The 19532-nt window shown below is 36.4% G+C and overlaps 1 protein-coding gene across 1 annotated transcript in view; it reads left to right on the forward strand.

Annotated features, from left to right (window-relative positions):
• LOC101440942 (zinc finger protein 596-like) overlaps positions 1–19532 on the forward strand; it is a 189614-nt gene that overhangs the window by 116954 nt on the left and 53128 nt on the right. The window contains exon 5 of the mRNA XM_058290790.2: positions 17894–17979. Within this exon, the coding sequence (XP_058146773.1) occupies positions 17947–17979 (33 nt within the window). The 5' untranslated portion in view covers positions 17894–17946. The remainder of the gene's footprint in view (positions 1–17893; positions 17980–19532) is intronic.

The following is a 19532-nucleotide window of genomic DNA, read 5'->3' on the forward strand; positions in this document are numbered from 1 at the left end:
CCATTACATCCATCCAGCTATAGTCCTATCTGGAGGACAAAGAGCAACCTCAGATCTCTTCAGGGAAGATGGATTTAGTCTTAAAATTTTATTCCTCACAGTCCTGGTTAAAGATGTGTCCTCTGGTCGTTCCTTTAGTGGGTGGGTAGGTCTCAAATGGTAAATTCATTCTAGCATTCCAATCTCTCTTAAGCCTTTGAATTCCCTCTTCTACTGTATACCAGGGCAAATTGGTATACAGTAGTCAACCACCCAAACAAACTATTAGAGCCCTTTCTAATCCCTTGAGCTATAGCATTGAATCCTGAATTTCTGCTTAGTGGGCCCATATCAATAAATTCATCCTAATCCAACTTTATATTCCTTCCACCATTATCCCATACCCTTAGTAGCCATTACCACATATATTCCCATGATTTCTGGCTGTGTAAGTTGGAAAACTCATGCAGTTCTTTCAGAGTATAGCATACTTCCTTATGGATCACACTTTGTAATTCATCTTTGGGAGCTTGTGATTTTAGTCTAGTAATAGGTCTAGAAGAGAAAAAGTGTGGTGGGTTTGGTTAAGGAGAATGTTAGAAATGTCTTGCAAGCTACAAGGGCATTCCTTTGCATTTTCTTCTGGTGAGGCAGGATTAATTTCTTTGGGCAGGGCTTGGAAGGTTGGTTCATCAGGGCAGGTTGGAGGTTGGGCAGCACTTGCTGGAGTTGGACTGGTACCTTCTTCAGTGTTGGGAGGAGAGCCAGACTCTCTGGGGCAGGCCAGAGGCTGGGCCATGCAGGCTTTAGTTTGGTTCTTACCCAACTCAGGGCTGGAAAGTTGTCAGGACTCCCTGGGGCAGGCTGGAGACTGGTTGATGCAAGGTTGACAAGATGTGGTCTCCATAGGGCAGGCCATCACAGATTTATCTGGTAAAGTCTCAGCAGAATTTAGGTTTACAATATCCCCACCAACGTTATCATCTCTCTTTAATAACAGATACCTTGCAGGGTTGAGACTTTAATTTCCTTTGTAACTCTGCTACTCATACAATGAGAGTCTGACTCTGATTCTCCGATATCTCAACCTTTGGCTGCAGGAAACAAGACTTCCTTTCAGAGTACACATAGCAACTTTCATATCATTCATGCAGCCTTTATGTTTCAAATTTGAAGACTTAGCTAATCTCATTCTTTTGTAACTGTATCCAGAGTATCTAGGAAGAGTCAGACAACATTGTTATACCTTTTAACTCTGCAAATCTCTGTTAAGGTGTTGAAAACAGTCTCACTCAGATCCTTGCCTCTTATAGGCATGAAAGTAGGGGAATCTAGTAATATTTTGTGTATCTCCATTGCCAACTCATGCCATGGACTATTTAGTGGCCTCTTCATTATTGGAAAGGGAGTCATTATTACCCTTGAGTCCAGTTAGATTAGAGAGTCAATTGCAAAACTCCCAGAACCACCTCAGATCTCCCATGTTTAAGATTCTGTTTCTCATGAACCATTTCTAGTACCAAAACTGTATTAGTCAGGGTTCTCTAGGGAACAGAATCAACAGGAGATATCTGTAAATAGTATAAGATTTTATAAGATTCTCTTACATGATTGGGAATGCCCAAGTCCAGGTTCCACAGGCAGGCTGCAAACCAGGTTGCCCAATGAAAGTCCACTGAAGGTCCTTGAGTTTTCAGGAGTTGTTGGTTATCCATGATGACCTGGGAAATTTTCTCTGAATGCTGAAATCACTTCCACTTTTAAGGCATCCAACTGATTGGATAAAACATCATTCATTGCTAATGACAGTCTCCCTGGTTGATTGTAGATGTAATCAGCCATCTATGCAGTAAACTCACTGATGACTAAAGCCCATAAATGTCCTTGTATTACAATTAGCCCTGTGCTTGCTGGACCAAACAACTGGACACAATTACCTGGCCAAATTGACACATTAACCTATCTATCACACCAGCCAAATTTACTAATCAGTAGCTAAAGTTGGTGTCCAGTCGTCTCTTCCTCTCCCTATTTTGGGAAATGGAGCTACCAACTATAACCACAGAATTGTTCCTGGGGTGGATTGTGCCACCAGTGGAAGGATGGGCACTGGCTTCCACAGTGCAGAGTGCTCTAATCATAAATCTTCACTGCAAATGGGCATTTCTTCCTTACGTTCTTTCAAGGATGTTGCAGGATGCTCTTCTGTTTTCCTGAGCCCCATCAATGTATGGTTTAGATAGATCTGTTTAGATTGCTAACTTCCCTGTAGGATGAGCTGACTGTTGAGATGCCTTACTCAGCCACTTGCTTGCCCCCCATCTCTCCATTTTGAGCTACTTTTGTATATGATGTGAGATAGGGGTCATGTTTCTTTCTTTTGGAGATCATATCCAGTTCTCTCAGCACAATTTGTTGGATAGACTGTTTTGGCCCAGCTTTGAGGGCTTGACAGCTTTGTTAAAAATAACTTGATCATAGATGTGCGGGTCTATTTCTGTGTTATTGATATGGCTCCATTGCTCAATCTGTGCATGTCTATGCCAGTACATAGCTGTTTTTCTATTGTAGCTAAGTAAAAAGAGAGAAGATGCAAATAAATAAAATCAGAAATGATTGGGGGATATTATTATGGATCCCATAGAGATAAGAGAGTTTAAACGAGGATACTATGATAAACTGTATGCCAAAGAACTAAACAATGTAGATGAGATGGACAAAGTCCTAGAGACACATGAATCACCTACACTCACCCTAGAAGAAATAGAAGACTTCAACAAACCAAAGTGAAGAGACTGAAGCAGTCATCAAAAACCTCCCAGAGGGGAACAGATGTGGTTCAAGCAGTTGAGCACCAGCTTCCCACATACAAGACCTTGGGTTCAATACCTGTCCCCAATACCTCAAAAAAGTCCTCCCAAAGATGAAAATCCCAGGACCAGGTGGCTTCACAGGTGTATTCTAACATTCACTCAAAGAAAATCTAATACCAGTCTTGCTCAAGCTCTTCCCAAAAAAAGTTGAACAGGAAAGAAAGCTGCTAAACACATTCTCTGAAGCCAACACCACCCTAATACAAAAGCCAGATAGACATACTACAAAAAAAGAAAATTACGGACCAGTATCTCTAATGAATATATATGCAAAAATCCTCAACAAAATACTTGAAAAAAGAATCCATAACACGTTAAAAGAATTATACACTACAATCAAGTGGGTTTTATCCCAGGTATGCAATGGTGATTCAACACAAGAAAATGAATTAGTATAATAAACTACATAGATACATTGAAAATGAAAAATTACATGGTCTTCTTGATTGGTGCAGAATAGGCATTTGACAAAACACAGCATCATTTCTTGTTACAAACACTCCAAAAGATTGGAGTAGAAGGAAGCTTTATGAATGTGTTAAAATAAATATAGGAAAAACAGGTAGCATTGTACTCAACATCAAAACACTGAAAGCTTTTCTGCTGAGATCAGGAACAAGGCAAGGATGCCCACTGTTATTCAATATTGTGCTGGAAGTTCTAGCAAATGCAATTAGGTTAGATAAAGAAATAAAATTCACCTAGATAGGAAAGGAAGAAGTAAAACTTGCACTATTTACTGATGATATGTCCTATATCTTAAAAATCCTGAAAAATCTACAACAAAGCTGCTAGAACTAGTAGATTAATTCAACGAAGTGTTAGGATATAAGATTAATATGCAAAAATCAACAGCATTTCTATACACTACTGATGTGCAATCTGAGGAGGAAATCAGGAAAGATTCTATTATAATAGTGACTAAAGCAATCAGATATTTAGAAATAAACGTACCTAAGCCCATATAGTACCTTATTTCAGAAAACAATAAAACTTTGCTAAAAGAAATCAAAGAAGATCTAAATGAATGGAAGAACATTTCACGTTCATGGATTGGAACAATCAATGTCATTAAGAGTTTAATGCTACCCAAATTGATTTATGGATTCAACACAATCCCAATAAAAACCACAACAACATTTTTGCAGAAATTGAAAAGCCAGTTACCAAACTATTTGGAGGAAAAGGGACCCTGAATAGTCGAAAATGTTTTAAAAGTGAAGAATGAATTTGGAGGATTCTTACTTCCTGACTTTAAAGCATATTACTCAGCTAAGGGGGTAAAAGCAGCATGGTAATGGAATAAAGACAGACAGATCAACTTATGGTACCAAACTGAGAACTTAGAAATAGACCCTCACATCTAGAGTCAAGAGTGGCCAAAAGAGAAAATCTAAGGACATGTGTATTTCTAAAAGGAAAGCTAAAAAATGTAACATGGGTCTCTATAAATATTGAAACTTCATGTAACATACAAATATGGGTGATCTTTTTTTATATATGGCTGTGTTACAAAACATTAATACAAATATGCTAGAGAGAAGGAAACAGAAAAGCAGGTAGTTACAGAAGGGGAAGCATAGATTGAGAGGTGATGGAATTTTGTTTGTTTGTTTTTTTTATTTTTTATTTTTTCTGGAATAGTGAAAATAGTCTAAACCTGATTGAATTGATAAATGCAAAATCTTGGATTATACCAAATACCATTGTTTGCACACTTTGGATGGCTTTAAGCTTTATTAATATGCATCAATAAAATTTTTAAAATGTGAAGATGAAGAAATATGAAAATTTGTGATTGACAGTAATGTAACAAAAATGAAACCGGTTAGTGATATGGAAAATGTAGGAAGGCAGTGTTAGTGAAGAGGCTACATAGTACTCTTTAGGACATTTTATTATTAATACCTCTCGTTAGATAAAATGAGAACCTGGTTTTAGAAATGTGTTTCTGTAGGGAAAAAATTAAATTTAAATACTTACAGTAGAGTACTCTAAATGTTTATGGTTTTTTTACTAAGAATTTGAATTTATACCTGAATGGAATTGAAGGATTTCACTTTATTAAATTCCTAATTTTAGTGGATTTAAAAAACTGAATATAGTTTTGCAATTATCTCTAGGAAAACCTTGTGAGATATATAAATGTGTACTGATAGATAGATTGACAAATTTCCTTTTATTAAGATATGCAGTTGTATAACGTGAGATAGGGGTCCTCTTTCTTTTTTTTGGATATGGCTATCCAGTTCTCAACAGTATTATTTGTTGAACAGACTGTTCTGGCTCAGTAGAGAGGGCTTGACAACCTTGTCAAAAATCACTTTTTTGTTTTTTTAAAATGATTTTTAAATTACTTTTTATTTTTAAAAAAGCTTTAGATTACATAAATGCTGCATAAAAATATAGGGGATACCCATATGCCCCACTCCCTCCTGCTCCCAAAATTTTCCATATAACAGCATCTTTCATTATTAGCTGGTACATTTCCTACAATTGATGAACACATATTGAAGCATTGCTCCCAACTATAAACTATAGTTTACGTTATAGTTTACATTCTGTCAGACACAGTTTTGTAGGTTATGACAAAATATATAATGTCCAGTATCCATCATTGCAATATCATGCAGGACAATTCCAGTGTCCTGAAAATGCCCCCATATTACACCTATTCTTCCCTCTCCCACCTCTCTGAACTCTGGCGGCCACTGCCTCCACATCAATGATAAAAGTTCTTCCATTGCTAGAATAACAATAAGTCTATGGTAGAATAATAATGTCTACTTTAGTACATTTTTCATTCCCTAATCTTGAAATTTTGGGATGGTGATGCCCACATTGCCTCTAATTGAGAAGGGCCTTAGATCCCATACTGCAGATGGATAGAACTATCTCACTTGCAGTTGCAGACACTCTCTGTTCCTTGGGATGTGCATTGCCCATCATGATCTCCCTGTTAGTTGTCTTGAGTGAGTTCAATGAACTTGAGCATAGGTGTGGCAACTCTACTGAGATTCAGCAATCAACTGGCACATGGTCAGACCAAAGATTTAAGTCTCTTGGACATATATTTATCAAGCACAGTGCTAATTATACGTTCAAATAGAAGGGGCAGAAGAGCCACGTGTAGGGAAACTATAAATAGTCTAATAACTGTGTTACACTGGAGAGCATAAATTCCAAAGTAAGGCCCAATGAAAGGTTTCCAAATTCCTGAGCTGTGTGCCCTGCTTATAATGTCAGTATGTCTCTAGAGCCCACAGGAGCCCCACTATTTGAAGCACTATTTACTGTGGCAATCAGTGAGTTTCTGCTGAGATGTGCATAAGGGTAACCTCTGGAATGACCTCCCAACTCATATTAACTTCTCTATAAAAACTCATTTGTATTTACTGTTACCCCCTTATGGTAAAGAGGCTCATCCCCAATAGTCAAGTCCCTCATTGCGGGGAAGATAAATGCATTTATATGCTGAGTTTGACTTAGAGACCATATTTGAGCAACAAGAAGGATTTCAGGAGGCAACTCAGGCAATATATAACGCTAGGCTAAGTTTCCATTTCACAAGAAAAGGTTCATAAATACAAGCATCAAAATCAAGGACCTGGCATAATGGTCTGTCCTTCACTAGGCACTCCCCTTGTAGCCAGAGGATTCTTGCTGTCCTACTAGAGAATGTAGCAGAAATTCCCAGGATGGCAATTCAATATTCTTTCAGTTATTGTGTGACTCTCCTCTGACTTTGAAAATGCTCCATGAAAAGTTGAACATATCTATATGCCTTCAAGATGTGCCCCAAGTGAACTGCTACACATGCATCCCCCATCACTAATAGGCCACGCTAATGATCCTCCCCTACCACAGTTGTGACCCTTCTGTGATCCAAAGAATCTCCAAAAATTAAGCCAACAAAATAACCAAATAAAATAATGGTAGCTTTAAAAAATAAAATACAACAAAATTAAAAATTATTTGAAATAATATTAAAAATTTTATACATTGTGTCTTTCATCACTAAGATCTGTTGTCTTGTATGGACAGTGATGTTTTCTTCCATATATTCCTACCGTGTCTTATTTTTTCCATTTTATCTTCAAAGAAGCTTTAGGTTACAGAATATAGGAGATTCCCATATACCCAATAATGTCTCCCCTTTCCCCATCCCCTATTAATAATATTTTACAAGTAGATGGTACTTTTGTTACAATTGATGTCCAAATATTGAAACATTACAATTAACAGTGACCAGTGATTTACATTATGATTTACATTTTGGACTGGAGCAAGACAGGAATGCCCACTGCCACCTCCCTTACTTAACATTGTATCAGAAGTACTTGTTAAAGCACTTAAGCAAGAAAAAGGTATAAAAGTCATCCAAATTGGAAAGGAAGAATTAAAAATTTCACTATTTGCAAATGACAGGATCCGATACATAGAAAACCCTGAGAAACCTACAACAAAGCTTCTACAGCTCATAAATGAGTTCAGTAAAGTGGCAGCATAAAAGATGAACATTAAAAAATGAATAGGATTTCTATAGACCAATAATGAGCAAACTGGAGGAATAGGTCAAGAAAAAAATTCATTTACAGCAATTAAAAGAATCAGATTCCTAGGAATAAACTAAAGATGTAAAGTACTTGTATGCTGAAAATTACACAACATTTTTAAAGGAAACCAAGGAAGGGAAACGGACTTGACCCAGTGGTTAGGGCATCTGTCTACCACATTGGAGGTCCACGGTTCAAACCCCGGGCCTCCTTGAACCATATGGAGCTGGCCCATGTGCAGTGCTGATGCGCGCAAGGAGTGCCGTGCCACGCAGGGGTGTCCTCTGCGTAGGGGAGCCCCACGCGCAAGGAGTGCGCCCCGTAAGGAGAGCCGCCCAGTGCGAAAGAAAGTGCAGCCTGCCCAGGAATGGCGCCGCCCACACTTCCCGTGCAGCTGACGACAACAGAAGCAGACAAAGAAAAAAGACGCAGCAAATAGACACAGAGAACAGACAACGGGGGGGGGGGGGGGGGGGTGGCAATTAAATAAATAAATCTTAAAAAAAAAAAAGGAAACCAAGGAAGACCTTAATACATGAAAGTATATTTTCTGTTGAATAAGAAGACTAAACATAATTAAGATGTCTATTCTACCCAAGCTGATTTATAGATTTACTGCAATCCCAATAAAAATTATGACAGCATTTTTTATTGAATTAGAAAACCTACCTATGTAAATTATTTGGAAGGGCAAGGGGCCTCCAATATCCAAAGACATTGAAAAATAAAAATGAAATTGGAGGAATCACACTACCTTGACTTTAAAACATACTTCATAACTACAGTGTTCAAAACTGCATGGTATTAGCACAAGCATAGACATACTTACCAAAAGAACAGAACTGAGATTTCTGATATAGAACCTCACATACAGGATCAACTGATGTTCAACAAAGGCCACCAAGCCCACTCAACTGGGAGAGAATGGCCTCTTCAATAAATGGTGCTTGGAGAACTGGATATCCATATCCAAAGAATGAGAGGATCATCATCTCATGATGGATTAATTCAAGATAGATCAAAGATCTAAATAGAACAGTGAAGGCCATAAAGCTCCTGGACATTAATGTAGAGAAGTATCCATGAGATCTTGTAATAGTAAATGGTTTCATAAACTTTACATCCCAACCAAACACAGTGAAAGAAAGAATAGATAAATATGACCTCAAAATTTAAAAAAACTTCTGTGCTTCAAATAAGTTTGACAAGTAAGTGAAAATGCAGCCTACTCAATTGGAGAAAATGGTAACCATTTATCTTGTAGGGGACTAATATCCAGCATATATAAAGAAATCCTACATCTTGAAAATAAAAAGTCAAACACCCATTTAAAAAATGGGCAAGTGATTTGAATAGACACTTCTAGAAGAAATACAAATGGCTAAAAAGCACATGAAAAGATGCTCAACATTGCTATTAGGGAAATGCAGATCTAAACTATGATGAGATATCATGTTATACCCATTTGTTTGGAGGCTATTGAAAAATAGAGGACTTAACAGTATTGGAGAGGATGTAGAGGAAAGGGAACACTTATCCATTGCTGGTGGGAATGTAGAATGGTGCAGCCGTTGTGGAGGACTGTTTGGTTGTTCCTCTGGAAGCTAACTGTAGAACTGCTATATGATTCAGCACACCCACTGCTGGGTATGTATCCAGAAGAATTGAAAAGAGGGACATGAATAGATATATGCACACCAGTGTTCATTGCAGCATTATTCATTATTGCCAAAAGTTCCCAGCAATCCAAATGTCCATCAACACATGAATGGATAAGCAAACTATAGGATAGTTGATATTTTTTTTTTTTTTGTCTTTCATAAGGGTTGGGAAGCTTTTGGTCATTATTTCCTCAAATATTCTTTCTGCCCCTTTTCCATTCTCATCTTCTGGGACACTGATAATGTATATGTTTGTGCATTCCATGTTGTCATTCAATTCCCTGTTCCATTTTTCCATTCTTTTTTGTTCTTCTGTCTTTTCCAGTTCAGATGTTCTGTCTTCAAAATCACTAATTCTGTCTTCACAGAATTCCAGTATGCTCTTATGTGCCTCTAGTGTATTTTTAATTTCATCCATCATATCTTTCTTTCCCCTAATCTCTGTTACTTTTCTTTGCAGGCTTTCCAGTTGTTTTTTATGTTCACCCATTGTTTTCTTAATTTCCTTTATCTCTTTAGTCATTTTCTTTCAATTTTTTGAATTAATTTAGAAGAGTTGTATGATTATCACTGATTGATTGTCTTAAATCCTGTGTCTCTTGAGGACTTTTGACCTGATCCTTTGGCTGGGCCATCTCTTCACTTCCTAGTATAGCTTGTAAATTTCGCTGATGTCTAGGCATCTGAATATGTTGGTGAATTTACTCTGATGGCCAGTTTCTCTTTCTTGCCAATTTTTTTTCACAGCTCTTCTTTGATTTATGGTTCAATTTATTCTAAGTCTTTAAAATTGCCCAGCTTATGTTATCAAAATCATGCCAGGGATTCACTAATAGTGTGCAGATTTTTCTCCAGGGTTTAGGGTAGAGAGAAACCCAAAAGCAGTTTTGTACATGCAATTTCCAGACTGGCCAGTAGATGGCACTCAACAGCATGCCTTTTCATGGAGGGGTTTCACTCTCCACTTTATTTTGGTCTGGCTAGAGCCAAAATTCAAAGTAGGCTCTGATGACCAAATTCACTGAAGACAGCCGCCTGACTCTCCCTCCCTTTTCCTTGTAACAGCTTACATGGAGGAAGATGTCTGTTCCCCTCTCAGCTGGCTTCAGTGAGCCTTGGGTTTTACCCCAGCTTAATATGTTTAGGGTGTGTTTAAGGGGGGTAGCTCTTCCCTGCCACTGTGGTGTTTGGTAACTCACATTTTTTCTTTTGCATTGTTCATCTCTCTGACCCTAAACCTCCTGGAACTTTGTAGCACTGTCCTGATCTACTGAACTCCAAAGCAAGTCCCTCTGAAAACTTTTGGCTCTTTCTCCATTGTTTTTGTGAGAGAGCTGAGCCCTGCCTGCCTACTCAGACACCATATTCCCACAATGTTACATTTTGTTTTTAATCCCAGTATTCCTCCAGAGAATTCAAACTTTGTCTATATAGAACCACTATATCTGGTTCCCTATTGTATCCCCAGGATTTTGAATATTTCCTGTTATAAACAATGAATTGTAAAGTATTTATTGGATTAATAATCTAATAATTAATAATTAATCATCCTCAATGGCCTTACTGCTTCATTTTCCAACATCATAAGAGGATTTTAACTTCTTAATTATCTTGTAAATCAAATCAAGGTTGTGACATTTTGGCATTTTTTATGAATTCCAAAAATAGATGTTGGATTATGTTTGTAAACTGGTCTGTTCTTCTCTCTGGGCATATTAGATTTTATTAACTTCAGAAATTTCACTTTTACTTAATTAAATTTTTATGATTGTGGATTTGATTGGGCTACATCAGTAGGACATTGAGTCCCTGCCCCCTTGCTGGCTATTCATTCACAAAGAAAACAACATGGCAGAGGAGAAGGTTGGGGTTTCAGCTGAAGCCTGGGAAGTAAACATGCAGGAGAAAACAGAGGAAAAGCGATGGCTCCATAGACACAGTAGAGGTTCCAGGAGGAGAGAGCCTGATAGTCTACAGCTGACCTTGTGGAGAGACCAGAGCAGCTGAGCCCAGGGAGGAATGAGCACTGGGAGAGAGACAAGACTTATCCAAGGCTATGCTGATATTGGAAGAAGCTGGGACCATGGAGACTTAAGAGGAAGAGAAGCCCTTAACACTTGCAGACATCAGCAGCTATCTCACTCCAACATGTGGCAACAGACTGAGTTGAAGGAAGTAACTCATACTTTATGGTCTTGTGACTGTAAGCCTCTACGCCTAATAGATACCCTTTTATGAAAGCTAACAGATTTCTGGTACTTTGCATCAGCACCCTTTTGGCTGACTAATACAAAGGTAAGCAGAATGCATCTCATTGAACGAAACCTTGATTAAGTCCAGTATCTGCAGTCTGTGCAGTCAGTGCTTTCTCCCTGGAATGGATCACTCAATGGATTTATTAATGTTTTCCCTATACAAAGAGAATACAAATAGAGTTTTTGCATTTTGCCATTGATAAATAAGTTGAAGAGCACAGAACTTTGGGAGAAGAGCAAAGTGTGTTTTATCTGTGAAACTTGCCTCAGAATTAAGTAGACCTCAAGGTTTCCTTATTTTTTTCTTTTCTTGGGAGTTCTCCAAACTATAAGTGAACTGGCCTTCCCCATTACCATTTATAAATACTGTAAATTTTCACACATAGATTCTATCAAAGTATTATCTTAAAATATTTAATTTTTTTGGTATGTGCTTTTCTCCAGTTATTCAATTCTCTTGCCAATTGAGTCCACCCTTTTTCAATGAGCTGCAATTAGTGGGTTTGTTTTCACCTCCTGCTTATTCCTCAATACATTCTGATATGGCTTACACCTTCTGCACTTACATGCACTGCCCTTCAGAAGCTGCTTACATCCATCTCAGTGAAAGTACTGACAGCTTCTTAACATTACAAGATTCCTCAACACATTCCTTGAGTTCCTCTTTCTGTCATCCATTTCTGTCCTGGTATTCTAGGTCACAACACTCTCTTGGATTTTTTCTGGCCCCACGTTACATATTTGCAAGCTATTTCTGAAATACAAATGTTGAAATTCATTGGAATATAGTCCCAATCCTTTATATTTCTTCCTAGGCAATATCTTCCTTTCGTTTGACTTATCATCTATGGTTACATTTCTTACATGTTCCTGTCCAAATATCACATCTGAGTTCCAGACTTGAAAATATATTCTGTACTGAAATTCTCGTAGCTTTATCATCAGTAACTTAAATGGAGCTCATCATCTTTTGAAAATCTTGCTCTTTAATAATCCAAACCAGATTGAATAAAATTACATGTTACATTGTTGCTTAATAAAGAAACTTTGGTGTTATTCTTCATTCAGAATATTGGTATTTCCTATCTCCAAAATTGAAATAATCTATATCATGTAACAAGAAACCTGCATTTTTTTTCCTTTAAATTTTCTCTTCTTAAGTGGCTCTTAAATCCCATATGGTCAGACTATATGTTTTATTTGCTAATATAACTCTATGCTTTTGAATAGGCCTAGCTCAGAGTTGTCTTCCAACATATACACATTAAAAAAAGGAATCACTTTCTTGAAAAATATTGCCTGGAATTGCCAGTATGGATGTGGGCTTGGTGCTTGACATGGCATAATAAATACACTGAACTAGGCCAGGAAGAAAAAGTGTCTATTGGCCAGTGGAAGACAGGAGGTCTAACCAATATCAAATTGGCCTCCCTATTGAGGGGTTTTCTTACAGGTTTTATACCCAGTTCAATAAAGAAAGTTAAGTCATTTCTTTGAGCTCTGTGAATGGCCTGGGGTGTTTTTTTCTTGTTAACATCAAGATACACATAATTATCCTGGGGTCTCTAATTCTCATGGTGACAAAGATAATAGATCAAGTGAAGCATTACATTTTTTCTTCACAAAGAACTAACAGTTATGGTTAATATCAAATTAGATACTTCATGTGATCCCTATGGTGCTTGGTAGGTTGCACATACATTACATTTTAATCATGCTACAGAAGCTAGGCTGAAAATACACAGGATTATATAAGAAAACCATGAAAATGGAATAATCGGTTCCCTAAAATGCATTTACAAATGTAGTGAAACGCAATTATTTTAATTACAGTGGAGTGAATTTTAAAAATGACAAAACATGTATTTAGATATAAATAACTAAAATGGAAATATATTACTTGACTTCTCAACAGAAATAAATTGTTCTATTTTTCAAGATATATATGAATAATTTGGTAATCTACTCATGATTGTTACTAACTGGAGAGATAATTAGTAGTAGACAAAGTGAGATCATTGTTAGGGGATGACTTCTTACCTCCACACCTTTTCAAAAGACCTTTGAGTCAAGCCTGCTCTAGGGCGACAGAAATGAAAAATAGTGTGAGAGACAAGGTTACTGCCCACAATTTCTTTCATTAATTGGCTTACCTTAAAAAGAAATAAGTGGAAATGACTGACATATATTATCAATGAATGCTTTAGATTTTTTACTTTTGTGCTTGTTTTGCTTTAGTGTATTTGCTCCCTTAATATCATGGTTTTCTGGTACTTCTAGTAGTTTTTAATTTGAGCACTGAAATCCGTAGTCCATTGAGTAATGATTAGGATTACCAGATTGCTACCATTGCTTGCTCTTTTATATGTTTTAAGAATTAAAAAACAAAAGTAAATAATCATTTTGATCTGCCAGTACCTGCATCTAAATGGTCATAAAAGAAAAATATTTTCTGGTTGCAGGTTCTTGATAGAGCCAGTAATTATTTAGCACTACTAAAATAGTAAGCTTTGTTAAAACTCAAAATAAACTGAATGTACTGGTAAAACATATGCAAGCATATATTGTTAATAATTTCAGTTTAGAAAATCTTTAAAACCCAGCTTATTCATAGTAAAATCAACAAGGAAAATCATTTTTTTGGGAACTCCAAATTTTTTTAATTTTCAAGGTAGATCTGACATAATAAGACCTATACTGGATAGTCTTTCCCTTGATTGATAATAAAATATGCCCACTCTAGAACAATACAAATTTTCACTGTATATTTTTTTCAGTAGAAATATTTCTACTTACGTAGAGTCACATGGATGATTGAGAAAATATCTGTAGTTATCAGTTGTTCTCAGATATATAGATTAGCAAGAATCTTCTTGGTATAGGTGCTTTAGAGTACTTAGCTAGAACAACCAAAATCCATAAATTGTGAGGTATCTTTGAAAAAACAGAAGGGTTGGTTTTAAGAGTTTTAGAAGGAACTGAATAACACAAGGTGTGCCTTGAGTAGATTTATCTTGACTAACATCTGAGCTATCAAGATGTGTCTTTTGAACTATAGGCCTGATGATGTTATCAACTACATAAAAAAAGAGTTTGCCATCAAAATGATGCTTTTTTCTAGAGAAAAAGCAGCTCTGAACTACATATTTTGTGAAAGCAAAAAAGACTCATTAAGACTTGGATTCCTTGCAATCTCAGTCCATTTGGGTCTTTATGAATAAAGGAAGAGACTTTTCACCAGGTAGAAGAACCTTCATTTATTTTGTAAATGATTTTAATCAGAATGTATTATTTAATTTGACTGCAGACAGTTGGACCTAGGCCATCTGAGGTCAGGTAAACTTATTGTGGATCCACAATATTTCTGGATTTATAGTTACTTGATTATTTTCAAAAGGAAACTTATTTAATCTGTTGCCATTCAAGGAATGGTTTCATGCAGTTAGACCAGGGGGAGAGACCAAATTATGAACAAAGAAGTGTGCAATGAAAAATTATGTGAGTAACCTGAAGCAATAGTAGAATTGTAATATAGGCTATAAGAAGGGCAAAGAATAGATTAGGTTGGGACTCAGTGAAGAAATCTCTAAGGAAATTACAAAACAGAGACTGAGAAATGAGCATGATGGGGGAAAGTGATGGAATTTTCATGGAATGAAGGATGATTATAGTGTTCAGTGCTGAAATAATAGTTCACATTAATATATTTTTGTGTTTCTGAGTGATGAGTTCTTATTCAATCCTTGGATGCTTGGAGGAGTCCTAACTTAAAATTGCTTAATTTCCAGGGAAATATTTTGTTAGAGTGACATACCTTGATTAATCTCTTTTATAAAAGATTTATCTATTTCTCCCCCACCCTTATTGTGTTGCACTCACTGTCTGCTCTCTGTGTCCATTTGCTGTGTTCTTCTGTCTCTGCTTGTCTTCTCTTTAGTTGGCACTAGGAACTGATCCTGGAACCTTCCAGAGAGGGAAAGAGACACTTAATCTCTTGTGCTATCTCAGCTCCCTGGTCTGCTGCACCTCTTATTGTCTCTACTTTGTGTCTTTTTGTTGCATCATCTTGCTGCACCAGCTCTCTACATGAGACAGCACTCCGTTTGGGCCAGCACTCCTTCATGGGCCAGCAGTCCACATGGGCCAGCTCACCATGTGGGCCAGCTTGCCTTCACTAGGAGGGCCCAGGAATCAAACCCTAGACCTCCTATATGATAGCTGGGAGCCAGTTGCTTGAGCCACATCTGCTTCCCTATATTAATCTTGATTGACATCTAGATTAATCAGAGAGAAGCTTTAGAAGAACAGAATTTATTTTAGATTTCTGGGATCATGGTGGTGGAAAAATCTTGAGTTATATTTGATTTTTTGCCTCTATGAAAATAGAGATGTACAAAGTAAACTCTTGTTTTAAAGCAAACAACAGTGGAATAAACGGAAGCAATTGAATAGATGTGTGAGATTGTCATGATAGTGTACAGAAATGAGAGAGATAGTGGACTACAGTTCATCCTTGAGATGTCCTAATAATATTGTTAAAGTATTGCCATGCAGAACACAAGAGTAAGGAGTGACTAAAATAACTTGAATACACGCAGGGGATTGAGATGTCAGAGAAGTCTAAGAAAAAGAAAGTTCCCAAAAGGTCCAATTTGTCTTTACTTCCAAGTAATAGACTGAAGGACACACACTGGCTCTATTCATGGAAAGTTTATTGGCGATGGTAGCATGCTTTATTTAAAAGGAAGTCTGTGATGTTATTAACTCATCATTTAAGGCTGTGTGAGAAAAGGGTAAAAGTGTGTAGACTGAGAAAGAAGGAAAAGGAGATAAGGCACAAGAGATAAAATTGGCATAGGGAGCATTAGGATTCATAATAGAAGAGAAACAATAAGGTTAAATGATGAGGTGATTGTGATAAGAGAGATTTCAAAAAGAAACAGGAAAGACAAGAATTCAGTTGGAGACTTTCTCCTTAATAAGGTGACAAACGTTTCAATGAGAAAGATGGAGTAACTAATGGGTAGGAATGCAGGAATAACTAAGCATTAAGTTGAGGTGATTTTTTTAAAAATTACATTATTCACTTTATTATGATATTAATCTCACCTGGTAACAGTAATGTGAAATATGAGAATATGTGGTATTCAAACTATGGAACTTGAAGTAATTCTGGAAGATGGAAGACATAACTCAATTATCAAGATGTAATCTTTTTCCTAGATATATTTGAATGCACCAGTAGTTGTGATTCTGTATTTAGTCATAAAGCAAGAGCTTAGTGATGTGCTGTGTCACATGCAGTAATAAACATGACAGGAAATGAAAATCACCACCTAGTGGGCAAATGTGAAAATAGTAAGATATTTATTGACACATAAAGTAAAATATGGTGACATCAGAAATGTTCTCAGGAAGCATATGCTGAAATATGTATGCTTGGAATACATCTGGCAGTAAATGTTACACATGAGGTGGAAGCTAATGTTTAGGAAGTGTGTTCAAGGCAGTGGAGGTTTCCTTGTGTCAGGAGAACTTGTGTGTGCATGTAAATTTAACAAACTATATGAAGAGGAAGTTTTGACAATAGGGTGAAGATCTGATTATTGAAATGAGAGCTGACACTCTCTGTGGTATGTAACCCTTAAGATATTTGAAATTGGAATACAGGAAGAAAAATTCAAATCTAGCTGTGCCTTTTTCTGGCCACATAAGTTGGTCATATTACTTCAGCTTTCTGAACCTCTATTTGGAACATTTGTTAAATGAATAAATTAACCTTCATCAGCTGGGTTACTTAGAAGATTAAGTTATGAAAAATATGAAATTCTCCAAACATGTTGAATACGATCATTTTCTTCCTGGACTTGAGGTACAAATGGGTAAATTAATCCTAGATCTGGTCACCCCCATAGAAATACATATTCTTTTTTTTTCTTTTTAAAATTTTACTTTTAATAATAGGTATTCCTAAGTTTCTCAGTTGATTTCCAAATACATTGATGTGAGATTTAGAACAAGTGATGAGGGGGTTGCATTGTTATACACTACATATGCAAGAACTAAGGTGTTTTAGGACAAATATATCCAGAACATTAGGTTCATTGTAGAGTAGGAAGGGAGTCAAAGTCCAGAAGACAAATGCAAGTGAAAGAACCAAGGCTTCTGCAAAAACCAGTAATAACGGAGAAATTCCAGTCTGCTTCCTCTTGTGCTGAGTACCCAATTCCAGATGTGATTTTAGTCAAGGGTTCCTATGTTTTGGAATCCGTGATGGATTAAGTCTGTGAACATCTTGGGCTAATTTATAAATACAATTTATAGATTTTTATGTTCTTATCTGTACAATGAAGATAATCATATCATCTTTATTAGCTGGAGAAGACAAGACCTCCAGCATCTTGACACTCAGAAAGGAGAGTCCTCCCCTTATTTCTCTTAAGCACACCTCATGTTCCTTTTGTTATTGGGCTGGGGATACTCATAGGTGAAGGGTATGGCATTTGTGATTGATGGGTCTGAAAGTTGTGGTCAAGACTTGAATCTTAAGATTCTTTCTCCATTCTCAGCTTTTCTCACCTTCTTCTTGTCTGGTTGTGAGCGAAAATCCAGAGGAATATAGATGCCTGCTAAGGTATTGACAATGCAATCACAGGTGAGTAGGGAATTCTTCTTTAACTGAAATTGCACCTATGTTGCCAGCAGAAGGGAAGATTTCTCCTATTGGTGTGATTATTCCAAGTGTATTTAGGAGGTATTCAAGGATCTGAGCTTAAATTATTTTTAAACCAGACTCTTTGATGATTATGATAACTTAGGGACTGATGAATCAGTAATCTTCCAAGGTAATTCTAAGTGTTGGTCCCAACTTCCATAAAGCTGTATTCTCTGAAAAGATGACAGATGTTTTCTTTTGTCACATGCCCCAAGACCTCATTGGATAAATAATGAATTCATAGATCATTTTAGTGCCTGAGATTGGCCTGGGCATATGATGAATAGAGGCAATAGAGATGAGTAAGAAGAGAAGTTGACAGTCAGCAGAGAATTTTCAGCTATGCAGTGCAGTCAATCGAATACTACAGGCCCTGTGGTGTAGTGGTAGGCATATTTGCCAGAAGCACATGAGAAGATTAGTAAATTAAAGGAAATGAGGAAAATTTATTTTCCCCAATTTTAATTTTCATAAAGTTTTGATGGAATATATTTTAACATTTTGAAATATTTTTTAAAAGAACACTAAAATTCCCCTTACCACTGTTATTCAGATATCCCAACTTCAATTTACTAAATAAAATTTATTTAAAATTTCGAAGTGGCTGCAACATATAGAATTTTTTTTTCCCTTCATTGTGGCTGTGGTTTCAGGAGCTTTATAATAGGTAGAATAAAATTTATTTCTCTGTGAAAAATTTTGAATATTTGGAGAGACCAGAAGCAATGAAAAGGATTCTTTTAATCTTTCACACCCAGATGAGATGAACATAAAAATGAGACAATGAAAACTGTTATCTGTAGACCACTGAAAAAGTTGAGATTGGAAAGTCTTCTTCCACAGGAATTGTCAGTCTAAAGCCACATGTCAGTACAACTGTCTCAGGAGTCCCTGGCATGTAACCCTGAACCATCTGTATTTATACATTATAATGAATATCTGAGTTACGTATCACTGGAAAGCAGGACTTACTGATATGATACCTATTCAGTTTATCTCAATTCTGGATATTTCTTCAAGTTTCCCTACTATTTTAATGAATAATAGACCTGTGAATTGAATTTAGATAGAAAGCAATTCACACATTGACTTGATTTTGTCAAAATGCATAACATTTTTAAATGATTTTATAAATGAGAGGAAAGAGAGTTCATTGATATAGGGGAATAATCTAACCATACTCATTTTTAAAAATGATATATCATGGATATTGTTTGCCTTACAATAAGTCTGTAAACTTACCTAAAATTTTTGGGAAAGATTGATTTATTTATGAATGCTCAAATGAAAACTTTATAATCAGCATAAAGAAGGCATGATTACAAATTTATTGGGAAATTTCCAGGTGTATATAACATCCCTTGTCATGTGATTTTCTTTTACAATGGGGTGTTATGTGTTCAGCGTGTGTATATGTCTGTGAATGCTTCTAAAAGACAGATGGCAATTCAGCATTGATTATGATGTTACTGGAACCCCATACACATTTCAAG

Source organism: Dasypus novemcinctus, chromosome 31, assembly GCF_030445035.2.
Source record: "Dasypus novemcinctus isolate mDasNov1 chromosome 31, mDasNov1.1.hap2, whole genome shotgun sequence".
In the NCBI taxonomy this organism is placed as follows: domain Eukaryota; kingdom Metazoa; phylum Chordata; class Mammalia; order Cingulata; family Dasypodidae; genus Dasypus; species Dasypus novemcinctus.